The 14898-nt window shown below is 36.0% G+C and overlaps 1 protein-coding gene across 9 annotated transcripts in view; it reads left to right on the top strand.

Annotated features, from left to right (window-relative positions):
- The window catches only part of MAGI3 (membrane associated guanylate kinase, WW and PDZ domain containing 3), a 220992-nt gene that overhangs the window by 181937 nt on the left and 24157 nt on the right, over positions 1-14898 (top strand). For all 9 annotated transcript variants that reach the window (XM_023642109.2, XM_070268467.1, XM_070268463.1 and 6 more), the window contains 7 exons: positions 22-210; positions 2365-2970; positions 4214-4245; positions 6339-6495; positions 8580-8671; positions 10337-10529; positions 12627-12815. In XM_023642109.2, coding sequence (XP_023497877.2) covers positions 22-210; positions 2365-2970; positions 4214-4245; positions 6339-6495; positions 8580-8671; positions 10337-10529; positions 12627-12815 — 1458 coding nt within the window. The remainder of the gene's footprint in view (positions 1-21; positions 211-2364; positions 2971-4213; positions 4246-6338; positions 6496-8579; positions 8672-10336; positions 10530-12626; positions 12816-14898) is intronic.

Here is a 14898-nt window from a genome sequence, read left to right as displayed (position 1 = left end):
CCATTTCTCATTTTGGCACAGATGTGGAAAAATCACACTTTACTCGAGATCCATCCCAGCTTAAAGGTGTTCTTCTTCGAGCATCGTTGAAAAAAAGCACAATGGGATTTGGTTTTACCATTATTGGTGGAGACAGGCCTGATGAGTTCCTGCAAGTGAAAAATGTGCTGAAGGATGGTCCTGCAGCTCAGGATGGGAAAATTGCACCAGGTAAAAAACTTTTCAGAATTACTTGAAGAGTAGTAATACTATAACAAAAATTGTAGTGAAAAGGTTTTGTATATATATTATATATCTCTAACATATACAAGAAATATATATTCATATATAGTAACTATATATTATATATGTAGTTTATATATAGTACATATATATTTACATATGTGATAACTATATATGTCTATATTTTATATGTAATTTACATATTTAAAGAGAGAGAACTAAATTATATGACTGAAGAGGGAGATTCCTGTATTAACATAGTTTATCCTCTAAATTAAATACATACTAGTTTTGAGGAAAGGCCATTTTTACAAATAAGTGGAAACTTGAGAAAATATGTTAAAATTATGAATTGTTTGAATAGTTTGTATAATTTTGAGATAACTCTTTGGCTGTACTGAGCTGAAGATTTATTAACCATCTCAGAAAATATCTGATTGTTTGATTTTCTTTGATTATGTAGGGTACTTTTGGAACTAACTTTTACCTATAATCTTTTTTGAAAAATGATCCATTGTGATGTTTATAGTGATACTGAGCAAATTGTTATATCTCACAGCTTTTTCCCGAGGTTGTTTTTTGTTTTTGCTTCTTTAGTCTTACTGGTTGTTAGTAAAATTAAACTGCTATGTTAATAATTATAGAAATGAATATTACCGTTTTTATAGTGTTGTATAACTTTGTCTTTTGTATAGTTTCCCCAAAGTCTTTACTTGGCAATTGTTAGATATTTTTATATGGCTGACAGTGTTTCTGGCTGTAGGGGTTAGAGGATGTTCTAGAATCGTTATTGATTATGGGGGAGGTTTAAGCACTTTTTTCCAGAAAGATTTTAATATTCCACTGAGGTTGCTTCTTGCACTGTTTGCTAGACTTTTCTAATCCTCTGTTATTTCACGTACCATGTAAATATGTCCCTCATTTGGACGATTCAACTGTCGTAGTACTTTTGATGGCAGATAGCAACTTATTTTCAAAAGTTCTCAATTTCGGCTTTTTAAATATTTTGTCCATGAAACACATTTTGTAGCTGTTGTATATGCTGTCAGGATTTCTAATATAGATTCAGATTCGTCTAAAACTCTTGTCTAATTTGCATAGCAATAGAATACTGCCATGAAAATTCTGGGAACTTTAACCGGGGAGGAAATGTCAAAACTTTCTAATTAGTCTAATTTTGTATCTTCTTAGATCATGAAACAAGTTTCTACAGACTAACATTTGTTTTTAAATACCATTCATGTTGATTTTTTACAGCCTACATGCAATCAGAACAAATTAAAGCACCTTTATTTGGCAATAACCTTTTAAATAATCATATTCAAATAAAAGCAGCAAATGGATGAGACATCAGAGGACAGATTTAAAAAGTTAAGACGCATTAAAAAAAATACACAACTGATGAATGTCAAGTGGTAATGATTCTGCACCCAAAGTGGCCATAATGTAAAATCAGCTTTTACAAGGATTAATTTAGCTGACTTTTCAATGTCTTAAATAATATGTTCCTAGCCTGTGTTGAATTTTTTGTTGCTTGTTTCTCCTTTTGAAATCTGAATTACAATAAATTGAAAATCTCTACAAAAAGAAGAATGCTAAAATAAAATACACTCATGACTTGACATTATTCTTATCTTCAGCCCTACATTTTTCAAACTAGAATGAATTTTTAAGTACATTGTAATCAATGGCTTCTTAAAATCAAGAAATAAGGTGGTATTTAAAGATTGCCTTTTTGTACAAGTAGCCTGTGGAGGTATTTGCTCCTCATCTGTTTACTGAATACCTGCTACAATGTCCCTAGCTTTGTATGGCCACTTAGGCCACTTAGAGGATATACTAACAATGATAATGTGAATTTGCACTTATTTTTTAAATAATTCACTTGAGCTTGAGGTCATAACTCTCTGCCACAATCATAATTATGATTTTATGTATTTGTATATTCTTTTTAGAGAGGAATCTCAAAAGGGAAAATGCCATATCTGTGTTTGAAATCTATTTTTTCAGCAGTTAGTGAACAGTAAGAGGTTTGCAGAATTCATATTTAGATGCAAAATTTAAGGTATTTTTGCCTGCACCCAACAAAAACTTAACTTATTTGGTGTTTTTAATATTTTTAATATGGTTTTGTTTTACCAGGTGATGTTATTGTAGACATCAATGGCAACTGTGTCCTTGGTCACACTCATGCAGATGTTGTCCAGATGTTTCAATTGGTACCTGTCAATCAGTATGTAAACCTCACTTTGTGTCGTGGTTATCCTCTTCCTGATGACAATGAAGATCCTGTTGTGGACATTGTTGCTGCTACTCCTGTCATTAACGGACAGTCATTAACCAAGGGAGAGACTTGCATGAATACTCAGGATTTTAAGTCAGGAGCAATGGTTCTGGACCAGAATGGAAAATCAGGACACACCTTGATTGGTGATCGTCTCAATGGACTATCAGATCCGAGTGAGCAGAGAGCATCCATGGCATCATCAGGCAGCTCCCAGCCTGAACTAGTGACTATCCCTCTGATTAAGGGCCCTAAAGGCTTTGGGTTTGCAATTGCTGACAGCCCAACTGGACAGAAGGTGAAAATGATATTGGATAGTCAGTGGTGTCAAGGCCTACAGAAGGGGGATATAATTAAGGAAATTTACCATCAGAATGTGCAGAATTTAACACATCTCCAAGTGGTGGAGGTGCTAAAGCAGTTTCCAGTAGGTGCAGATGTACCATTGCTTATCTTAAGAGGAGGTAAGTAAAAGTACAACAAGGAAAGATCTGCATTGCTCGTGCATTTTTGTCAGCTAATTGTCCTTCCTTACAGGTCAGAATGTCTCTTTCCTAGCAGACTTAAGTAGTAGTTAGTGTGCATTTTCCTGAAGGTTCTGTCTGACCGCTTCCGTAAGCAGTATCTTTTGCGGCAGTTTTTTCAGTTTTTAGTGGTTTCATTTGTGTCTGTTATGGGTTTCTCTCCCTCTATATTCTTTTTAAAATCTGATTTATGGCTTTAATGATTAGTGAGAGTCACAGCATTGTGCTACTTCAAATGAAATATATCCTCTTAATTTCATTTTCTCTGTTGATGACAATAATAGAAATTGACCCTTTCAACCAGTGGTACTTCCTCTGGGCCTCTGTAATGTACCAAAGATTCTTTGAAAGAGCTGGCGTCTCTGTGAAGAAGCAGAATGATGTTGGACGGTGTGTGAATCTGTTCTGTGAGAGCAATCCTGATAACTTGTGCTCATAAAGCTTTCATCTTAAGCTTTAGTATCTGTTCATAAATGTTAATTAAACCCCACAGTACTCTTGTGAGAGAAGTATAATTTTTACTTTCCAAGGTCATCAGCTGACTTGAACGGCTCCCAGACGTAAATCCAGTTCCAAGGACTAATCACCAAGTTGTGTTTTAATGGGCTTTCTTAAATTTATACCTGTGAGTGGCTAGTATTTTAAAAAATAAAATTTAGCCCTTCACACTTAACTCTCTGGCTTTTAGTTTTCATTTTTGAGGCAAATGAGCAGTGTAACTTCCTTGGGGCATTTTTCATTATTCTTATTTCTTTGAACTGTTTTCGTTTCTTCTCTGGGTGACGTGGTAGAATGTGCTCCGGGTCAGGTGGAAATCTCTTTGTGAGTGCTGGAGATCATCCAGGGTTCCGACAAATACGAGAAAGAGACCAGGGTTTGGTGCCAGAGAGGTGTGATAGTTTCCTGCCTTGCTACCCTTTGGTTCTATGGTGTAAGGAAGTAATGTTAATCTATTTGAATCTTAGTTTACCTTATCTATAAAACAGTAGTAACAATTATGCCTTAGGATTGTCATAGAAATGAAATGAGATAACATATGTATAAAGCATGGCACATAGGAGGTGTTGGATATAGAATTTACTAGCCTACTAAAAGTTGAAGCTAGTTTTATCATAAATGTTAGCAATATTTGTGATCTGGGAATGCTACCTCTGTTTTTAAAATTTGGCTCATTTTTTTTAAGGTCCTCCTTCACCAACTAAAACTGCCAAAATGGTGAGTATGCAGTGGTCCTCAAATGCTCCTTCCCAGCACAGCGAGAGTGATGCCGTGTTGCCCTCTGTGAGAGCAGCCCTCTGTGGTGGTGATTGCCGACTGGGAGAAGGCAGGAGGCGCACTGCCCTGGGCTCGTATCAGAAACTCTAGGGAAGCCTGTGAGTTAGAAAGAGTCGCCCAGAGAGGAGGCTGCTTTCCTGGTTAGGTATTTCTATTACTCGAGGCCCATACTACCAATAATGCTGTTCTCTACATAGTAAAATGTGGGCACATTGAAGTGCCTATTTAGGGGTCCTTTTGCTTTCTTCGTGTTTCAGAGGAGCAAGATAAGAAGTAGCTGAAGTTAAGGGAAGATGGTAAACTGTTACATCCTCTCCCTGATGCCCAAAGAGAAGACATGGCAGCTTCACATAATTTCACGGGACTGTGAATACCCACATTTAGATAACCTTCTTACATTTAGGACCAAACAGGACTTTCTAGAGTCATTGTGGCCTTCTGTGCTCAATTTGCTTGCTATCACAGTGGTTAGGCTGTCAGACTGGAAACAGTGTTCTTTGGCATTTTTTGGAATAATTGAGTAGCCTATTTAAGGACTATATAAGTACATAATTGCACTATATAAGTACTTGTATACTATATAAGTACTATACTTATACTATACTATGCTATATAAGTACTATACTATATAAGTACTATACTTAGACTATATAAGTAGTTATATAGTACAATTATGTGGCTATGGATATAAAATCCTAATTTAATTCTAGTTTCTTGATTTGGGGTCTGTCATCTCACAATTCAGAGATGGGCTTCCAACCATAAACCATAGGTTATTAAAAGAAAGACCATCAGATATAAGATGGATTCATTTGTTCTAGCCCACCAAGAGGATCTTCTGCAAGTTAGCCATCTTATGGATCAAAAGGAAGGAAACACTCTACACTTTTATAGACTGTCCCACTTAGGTCCAGTGTAAACAGAAGTTCTTTTTGCCTATTCAGTTAAAAATTGCACTGTATTTTTCGACATTTCTGGTTCTTCCAGTGATCATTTTTAACTTCTGGGCTACTGTATCTGTTTCACAATGGATGCCAGTGCAGCCTGGTGACCCTAATGCCTTATAACTAATGACCTCTCCCTGCCCTGACAGAATCCTAGGAGATGTGGGGAAATGGCAAGGAGGCTGCTCTTGTCTTCCTGACATCTGACTGGGTCTGGGTTTGTGAAGGGTCCCCTCTGGTACAACACTATGTAGTGACAGTCCCCTCCCTACTCCCCGACAAGCTGCTGCTCCTGCATTCTAGTCAGCATTAATTATTTTATCACAGAATAATCTCCCTCTTCTATACAGTAATTCAGGATAACAAGCTGTTCTCAAAACAGAATTATTTATTTTCTTAGGCTATTTATTACATTTCATTTTAAAAATTTTATTAAAGAAGTCATTTTACTTGGATATTTTTTGGGAAAGTTCTGTCTGAATGGGAAAAATATGAAAATCTGCTCTCTCTTTTCCCTTATCTGATTGCCTGGCATGGCGCATTTTTCCTTAATATATTTGAATTGGCTGTGCAGGGTTTTCACAGTGTCATCTTTATAACCTAAATTAGAGTTAACACTTCCTATTCCATCCTCTTAGAAGGAATATTGCCTCCAGCATCTTTGCTGGAAATTAAATTCAGTGAGTGGGGAGGGGGTTTGTCAAGAATGTTATGAAGGTGTTCTCTCAGCATCTTCCTCGGGTGTTACTTAGAAGTACTGCATTGTGTCTTGTCCCTATTTATTTTCTTCTTAAAGTCAATTTGTGTCTCGGTGGTGAAGAAAAGGGCAAGATTGCTTAAACATAGAACTAATTAAGGCCCTTCAGTTGACATCATTATAAACTTTTTCTAATTTAAGTTAAACGTGTTTTAACCAAATACACACAGCTGTGAAGGTGAAGTCCTGTAAGACTGCAAACATGCTGTGGCTTTGATGCGGCCACCTACACAACCGCAATCAGTTGACATACCTGGTTCAGACAACAGTTTTATGAACTAATCAACTATCTGGTTTTTTAAAATGCTAAGTAAGGCCCTTTTCCATTTCAGAAAACAGATAAAAAGGAAAATTCAGGAAGTTTGGAGGCCATAAATGAGCCCATTCCCCAGCCTATGCCTTTTCCACCCAGCATTATCAGGTCAGGATCCCCGAAACTGGATCCTTCTGAGGTCTACCTGAAATCTAAGACTTTGTATGAAGATAAACGTAAGTACTTGTGGAATATTTCAGGAGAGTGTGCAACAAAATAAATTTGAATTATTTTTAAAACTTTCCCATCTTTCAAAACCATATGGAAAAGTTATTCCTTCATTCCCATTTTAGTATGACTCTGGGCTTCTTCATTTACATTCAACATTCATTCATTCATTCTTTTCAAAACTGGGTGTTAAGTGCCTACTATCTATACACCACCCAGCGGAGGTAATGGGAATACAGAGATAAATAGGTTACATAGGCCTTGCACCCAAAAAAAGATGATTAACCTAAACGGAAAATACAAATATGTAATCAAATAAGTACAAATAAGCCTAACAGATGCAGTAATAGAAGGATGAACTGGATGAATTGGGATTCAAAGTAGAAAACGGTCAGTTTTACCACTGTGGGTAGTAGGAAGTGTCAGATACTGCTTCATATAGGAAGTTAAGCTTTAACCAAGTCTTCAGAGACAAAGAGCTGTTTATGGGACAGATAAAAAGGAAAGAAAGAAGAAATAACATTTGCACGTTGACCTTGCGTGACCTGCGTTCTCCAAGTAGTTCAGTTTGGCTGGGTGTGGTTGGCAAGGGACACCAGAGGGGCGAGCGGGAGCGGGCAGTGGAGGGCGGCTTATGCCATTCTGAGGACGCTGGAGTTGGTCATGTGAGAAAGAGAGCCACGGAATGGTTTTAACTGTAGCGATGATATTGCTGAACTTGTGTTGCAGAAAGATTTTCCTGGCAGGATTATGGAGGATGGTAATCAGAGGGGTGTGCAATCTGAGGAAGGGTGTGCAATCGAGGAGGAATCCAAAGAGTGGACTCCTTGGAGGAGTCCGGCTGAGAGATGATGAGAGAGTGCTTAAGGCAGAAATGCATTTTCGTACTGAGGGTACATCTTTTCCAGAGTAAAATTGCAGATTAAGTAGAAATAATTTTTTTTAATTTGTCTTTGGGAACTAGATCTAAATCGACCTTGGAAAAGATGTGCCCAGGTGGAAGTATTATATATAATTGCCTTCATACTTATTTAACCAATTGCAAGTCTTTAGCTTGATAGTCCTAGGCCATATTTAGAAAGATGAAAATCAGGTGTAAACGCAACAAAGAAATAATTTAAATTAGAGTGACTGTGGAGAATCCCTTTCTTCAGACTTCCCATTCATAGCCTGGTACATTCTGAGTATTGGTATAAATGGTTCAGTCCCTTTGGGCCTCACCCAAAACATTAATGAGTTGGGCTCATGAGTCTTTTTATCTCTGTAGCTCTATGATTTTAATAGGACATACTTCATCGTTCCGTGGCATGTTTCTCCTTTTCCTTTTCTAGCAAATACTTCTTACTTGTAAATAACATTAATATTTTCCCAGAGATAAAATTTTAGTCCTGAAGTAGATTTTTCTGATTATATTCTGATGACTGTGACCTGACCTTTGGGGGCAGGATGGGGTGAGTTAAGATCCTGGACCCTGGAAATCAAGCTGGGTTTAAATCTCAGCTTGGCCATTTACTTGCTGTGTGACGCTGGGCAAGTTATTTAGTTTCCCCAAGAAAATGGGGCTAATAGTAGGCGTTAGCTTTTATTTATTGTCTTTTATTTTTTGTCTTTTGCAAAACTAGGCTAAGTAAGCAGTTCATATGTAATGTTTTTCTGAGACAAATGTATTAGCTTAGAAGTAGAATTAAGTTATTTTATGGGCTCCCTTTTCCTAGGATTTGCCCAAGTGTTAATTTAGACAATTTGTATGTACCAAATATCAAACTTAAATTGGATAATTCTGAATTTAATATTATAATATTGATTTGAAAGCATTAGGAGTTATTGGCAGTGTAATATTGAGTGCCTGGAAGTCCTAATATATCTTGATACAAAGTTTTGTTTAGAGCTCAAAACAAAGATTTATGGTTGAATTTTTTATGTGTGGTGTCATGTTCTTGTGTAAATTTTCACGTATCAAAAAGTTCTGAGGTTATAGTTTATTGAACTCTATAACATTATTCTACTAAATATTGAACTTTGTTTTACTTTAATGTTTTCAGAATAAATGAAAGTATTTATTTTATTTTTTATATTTTCTGGTTTTCCTTAGCACCAAACACCAAAGACTTGGATGTTTTTCTTCGGAAACAGGAGTCAGGGTTTGGCTTCCGAGTGCTGGGAGGAGATGGGCCTGACCAGCCTGTGAGTCTAAGTCCTTTGGAATTTGGCTGCTTCTGTTGAAACTTTAAGGGATGATTTGGTGTTGTATCTGGTGTTTTTGTTTTGTTTGATTTTTTTAAGATTTTGTTGTCTTTAACAGTTTCATTAAAATGAGGAAGAACTTCTTAGTGTCATAGTCTGTCAGTTAACTTGGTGTAGCTGAGGCTAAAACTGTTAGGTAAAAACTGAATATATCAGCTGTAAATTGGACAGTAATTAGTTAATTTATTTCTCTGTGTACTCAAAGCTTATTTTAAATTTTATTTCCCTTTGCCTTCGTTAAACAGATTTTAAGACATTTTTCTTCTCTAAGAAACCCAAAGTCCAATTTACCACAGTCACTCTATCTTCTGACATGAGCCTGCGTGTATTATGTCACCCAATCTTATAAATGGTTTGACGTTTTCATGCTCAGTACTTTGCATGCCATTTCATCTGTTACCTGTGAAACTAGAAGAATATAAAATAATTAATATTTCTGTCCAGAAAGCATAAGGGTTATGTTTGGAAAGCATTTAAAATCTAGAATTTTATTTATACACAATTCTCACATAAAGTGAGTTTAAGGAATAAATGTAGTGGGTTTTATTTTGAAGTTTTGCCCTTAGTTTGAATGACAAAGAATTTTTAAATTTTTTTTGTATGATATCAAGAAAGACTACATTATTATCATGTTTGGAAGTTAGGTGAATAACAATAATCTTTTAAAGTGACAGGCTTCCTTCTATTTCTGAATAGAACACTTGACTTATATAGTATTACTATGTTCTAATTCATCATATTGGTCGCAGGTAAAACACTCATCAGAGACAAGTAAAGCATAAGGCAGGTCGCCCTCTATGGGACAAATAACAGATGCTTGGTTGTTCTTGGTGGTAGATATAGTTTTGTTTTACTGCTTCCTGTTTTATTGATACTCATAGTGTTTCACTTAGACATTTTAAGACTTTTTCTCAAACAACTTGGAAGAAACCTTTCTTTTCCCTTAGTGGCAGGTTTTAGCAACTCTGAAACTAGCCCGAACATTCAGGATTACCTCATTACGGGATTCTCCTTGCTGGCAAGCAGAATGAACTAGATCCCCATAGATCCAAGTGAGGCTCAGGCCACTCTGTTCCCCTAAGATATTTACTGCTTTGAGATTTAGGAACAAGAAATGTTTCTCTATTGTATTTACTGAGCTTGCACTGATAGCCGTGTGTGATGGGAGTATCACAAGAATTATCCCAGTTGCTGTGAACAATGTGTAGAGAATCTTTCCTGATGGCATCCAGTAGACTTTTTTACTTTTAGTAGCCACTCCACAGAATTGCATCTTCTGAGTTTAATGTGTTTGTTTTGCTGTAGTGATGGAAGTGATGTTGGTACTTTTAAGTTTCTGGACAACTTTGTGTTATCTGTCTTCTTTGTACTCGCCCCAGAGAATCTAGAAGGGATTACATAGTGCGGTCACTGGAAGTGCCATTTTGGAAAATGGCCACTTTCTAAGATATCACCTTTCTAAAATATGACTGTTTTCGTGGTTAAACTGCAAAAATCTGTTGGTTTGTACGGTACTGGGTCGGGAAGTCCTTAACTTAGTAGTTAAGGATCTCCCTAGGTCTCAGTAGACTGTGTAGACCAGCCTCCACTTTGTTGCCTTGTCAGATATATATTGGGGCCATCATTCCTCTGGGTGCAGCTGAGAAGGATGGTCGGCTCCGGGCTGCTGATGAACTGATGTGCATTGATGGGATTCCTGTTAAAGGGAAATCGCACAAACAAGTCTTAGACCTGATGACCACTGCTGCTCGAAATGGCCACGTGCTATTAACCGTCAGAAGAAGGATCTTCTATGGGGGTATGTGAACCTCTTCCTCCTCTGATAAGTTAAAGAAGAAACAAAGAGACTTAGTCCATTTTCTATGTGGTTTTGCAGGTTAGTTTATTATGTTTAATAGTGTATGAGATAACCCATTTGGTGTGATCCATGGCCTCAGTGTGGAAGGCCATGTAAGGTCAAAAGGATCCAGAAATAATACTACTATCAAAAAAAGAGAAATAAGTTTTGGGCCTCTATATTAAGATTATATTAATATATTGATACATTTTCCCACTGTGGTGTTGTAGATGGGAGTATCAGGTTAAATCTATTTTCTTAAAAACAAATACACATTTAGTCATACCAAGATATTCCATTAGCTGAATTTCAAAAGATTTTTGGATCATGATGGAATCCCAAATATTCAAAGAGGACAGAATGTTTCTACTTGAGAAGTTTTAGTATGATTTAGTGTTTATTGAGTGCTTACTATGTCCCGGACATATGTATTCTTTTACTTAATCTTTACAAAACCATGATGTAAATATTGTCATTACCTAGTTTTACAATTACTCACAGAAAGATTGAGACACACTGCTGGTAAGTAGTAGAGCCAGGATTAAAATAGGCAGTTTAATTACAGAGCCCGGGGTCTAAACCATTACACTAGGATATGATTCTCTCTTACATTTTTCTCATCATAGCTTTGGGAATATTAAATAGGAATTTTTAGAAGTGAATTATTGCCACTTTAAAATTTTAAAAAACAACCCTATAGCACAAGAATCTGAGCCTCATGAAAGTTGGGGTATTTATCCATTTCATTATCCACTACATCCCCAGCATTTAGAAGAGTGCCTGCCTGGCACTGCATGGACATCAGTAAATGTTGTTGACTTGAGGAATATTTGTATTACTCTTGAAAGGAGGCACTGAGTTTTTGATTGGAGCATCCAAAGTAGCCTGCCTCTCTTTGTAAACAGCAGGCATTTAAAGATGCATACCATTTTAATGCCTCTGTTTGGTTGTGCTGGAGTCAGAACATAACCACATACAGTAAAAAATGTGATCTTATACAACTTAGAGGTTGGCTGTGTCCCGGAAAAGATCATGAAGAAGTTTCCTAGTAGTTTGATATTTTGGAGGCATTTAGCCATTTCATTCTAACCGTGCATGATACCAACAGAGATCCTTTATTTTTCATTAGTGATTGGATGTTGGTGGCACTTTTTGAGATTCTAAAACATAGTCTCAGAATCATATGGATTTTGCGCCTTATATATGTACTTTATATAAAGTTACCTTATATATGCATATTTCTTGATGGCAGTATGTTGTGGTTGTTAATGATGGTTTGTATCAAATTATAGCACAAAATTTGCCTTTTTAAAAAAATCAATTATGACTGTGTCATTTTTCCTCAAGTTCTAATGTTATCCTTGAATAGGAGAAAAAGGTGTAGGTTAACTGCCCCGTTTCTGGGAATGCCATATGACCCAGTCTATGCCTAGGAGAGTTTGCTATTCATGTGGACAACTTGTTATATACTGGGGCGGGGACTTCGGCTAATGGTTAACTCATCTGCTGTCATCACTCAGGAGACTGAAGTTGTAAACACATTGTATAGGACACATCCTGTGTAGATGGCAAACTGTTCTCAACCTATAATGGGCAGCAGCCTGTCCGGATGCAGTGACCTCCCAGACGTCACAGATGTCAGTCACTGCATTAAATTATATTTAAAGTTGATTTTAAAAGGAAGTTTACTGTGTCATTTCTTATTATCTACTTTTGTTAAAGTTACTAGTCAAGGTTAAAAACTTTGCTGGAATTAAAACGATTTCAAGAAGAATTTTTTTACTATCAAATTTCACAGAAGCTTTCAAAAACTTCCTTTAAAGTAAGATAACATTGTGTATTTTCCAGTTATATACTTTGAGAGTGTCTAAGAAGTCAGACAGACTGATGCTGCCTCTATCTGCACTCAGATTATGTCTGGAGCGTGTGTGGGGGGCGCTGCTTTTCTATTCTTTGTTATTAGAAACTAAATTTTCTGGTGAGAGGCTTAGCACAAAAATATGTCAGTTATCAAAAATTATGATGTTCCAGAAATATCAAAATTGATGTTTATTATAGAGAAACAACTTGAGGATGACAGCTCTCAAGCCTTCATTTCAACACAGAATGGATCTCCCCGCCTGAACCGAGCAGAGATCCCCGCCAGGCCTGCTCCCCAGGAGGCCTATGATGTTGTCTTGCAACGAAAAGAAAATGAAGGATTTGGCTTTGTCATCCTCACCTCCAAAAGCAAACCACCTCCAGGAGGTAAGGGCTACTGTATCCCATTGTCCCTCCCTGCAATTTCAGTTTTCTGAGTCTCTCCCTGGGGTTTATGAAACTATTTAGGAATTATGTATAAATTGCCTTAAAGACTTATCTTTTTAAGAATGATGAAGATTTTCTTTATTGTCAAACTTAGGTAATCTGAACCCAAACTTCCAGGCTTCAGGTTTATCTATCATCTCAGTCTTAGTTAGCTCAGTTTGTGTCAAGATTATATTGTGGCAATATATCAGGGACGTGGCCTAATAGACGTAGTGAAGACAATGCTGAATTTTTTAAAATATGGGGGCATAGGTTTTTTTCTTTTAATTTGGAGAAATGAATTAAATGCTGGAAGCAGTTGAGAAGAAGCAAAACAGATTAATAGAAAAGTCTTGACCCAAATATGTCTTAAATAGTCCTTTCCTATTATTTAATGATAATTGCCATATTCCAGCTATCAAGTGACCTTGAATGATAAGAAGCATTCTTACCTTTCATATATGCTTCAGTGAAAGGTAAAAATTTTGTTAGAACTTTTAAAAATTAATCTAAATATCCTGCACCCAGTCAACAGAATTTTCTCATCTCGGAAAGATGAATGTATGTGTTAATTCCCTCCGTAAGGGAGGAGTTATGTCTAGTATGTTCAGGGCTGTTATGATTCAGCAAATTAAATATTTGTCTTGTCTTGATGTTTCTAAGAAATAATCATCTTTAAATATAATTATGAAATCCAAATGAATATAAGATCAGAACTAGCAAATTGATTTTTATGTATCATGCTTGTCTGGTAACTTCATTTTCCCAAGTCAAAATGATAAAAATCTTTGACCACATGAAAGTGTGCTCTTGCCTTTGCTGGTGGATTTGATTATATCATGGGTAGTGAGATCCTCTTAGACTAGATCATCACTAAGACCTTAGTCAAAAGAGAGAACACTTTCAGAAAATTGTTGTGAGCCAAACCAATTTGCAAAAACCTTCTAAAATTAATGCAAGTGTGTAAAGGAAGAAGATTCTCTGACATGGGTGAGTTATTACTATAGTGTCAGGTCACTGCTCACTGATACTAGTTTCCATTTTCCAAAAGCAGTTGCTATGGTAACATTGAGAACTGGAACTGTCACTGATGCTGTGAGGATGATTATGTGGCCTGTGTCAGAAAAATGAAAGAAAGCAGATTTTAGGTGGATTTTATGTTGTATCATTGGAAATCATTATTTCCAAAAACAAATAACTGTTTTAGATAATCATATTCTCATTCTAATACTATATAATAATCTAGGCATTCAGATTAACAAAAATAGTGAAAGATGATTACTCAGTGTGATAGATGCTAACCACTTTTTATATAGAAGATATTCCTTTTCTAGCACTACACAAATTAGGGGAAAATCTAGTGTTCACCATAAAACTAAGTGATATAAGTGATATAGAGGACTTCAGTAAAATAAGTTGCATTACTTAAATACATTTAACATTATTTTTATATTTATTTGTTTATATTTAAAATTTGTATCGCTACATTTTAATATACATTAAATATATTCTTTTTATTTGCATATTTGTTTACACTAAATTTTAAAATATTTTTATGCTTATTTATTTAAATTATTTCTTACTATTTTGATGGTTTTGTGTACCATAGATGGTAGATCTCTGTATAAGATAGTGTCATTAAATGTTGGGCTTTGTAATCAGACAAACCTGGATTCAAGCCCTGCTTATGTCTTTTAGTCTCTGTCTCATCTTGGGCAAATTACTTACCCTCCAAGAACCGCAGTTTCCTCTGTAAAATGAGGATGATGATAACACTTCCTGTCTCATATGAGTTTTAAGGATTAGAGATAATGCATGTGAAGCCCTCAGCCTGGACCTTCAATAAATGTTAGTTGTTGTTGCTTGTTGTAGCTTCTGCTGCTGTTATCATCATTGTTATTTATAAAATTGTTTGTCACTGTCTCTTGATCTTTTTTTTTAAAGAAACTTTTAAAAGTTTATCAATACTTGAGTAATGAGATGGGAAAGAAAGCCCAATTAAAATGTAAGATTGAGGCACCCGCTAATGTTTGGCAGGAAATGA

The sequence above is a fragment of the Equus caballus genome, chromosome 5, assembly GCF_041296265.1.
Source record: "Equus caballus isolate H_3958 breed thoroughbred chromosome 5, TB-T2T, whole genome shotgun sequence".
NCBI classification, from domain to species: Eukaryota; Metazoa; Chordata; class Mammalia; order Perissodactyla; family Equidae; genus Equus; species Equus caballus.
This window is presented reverse-complemented; position numbering and strand designations above follow the sequence as displayed.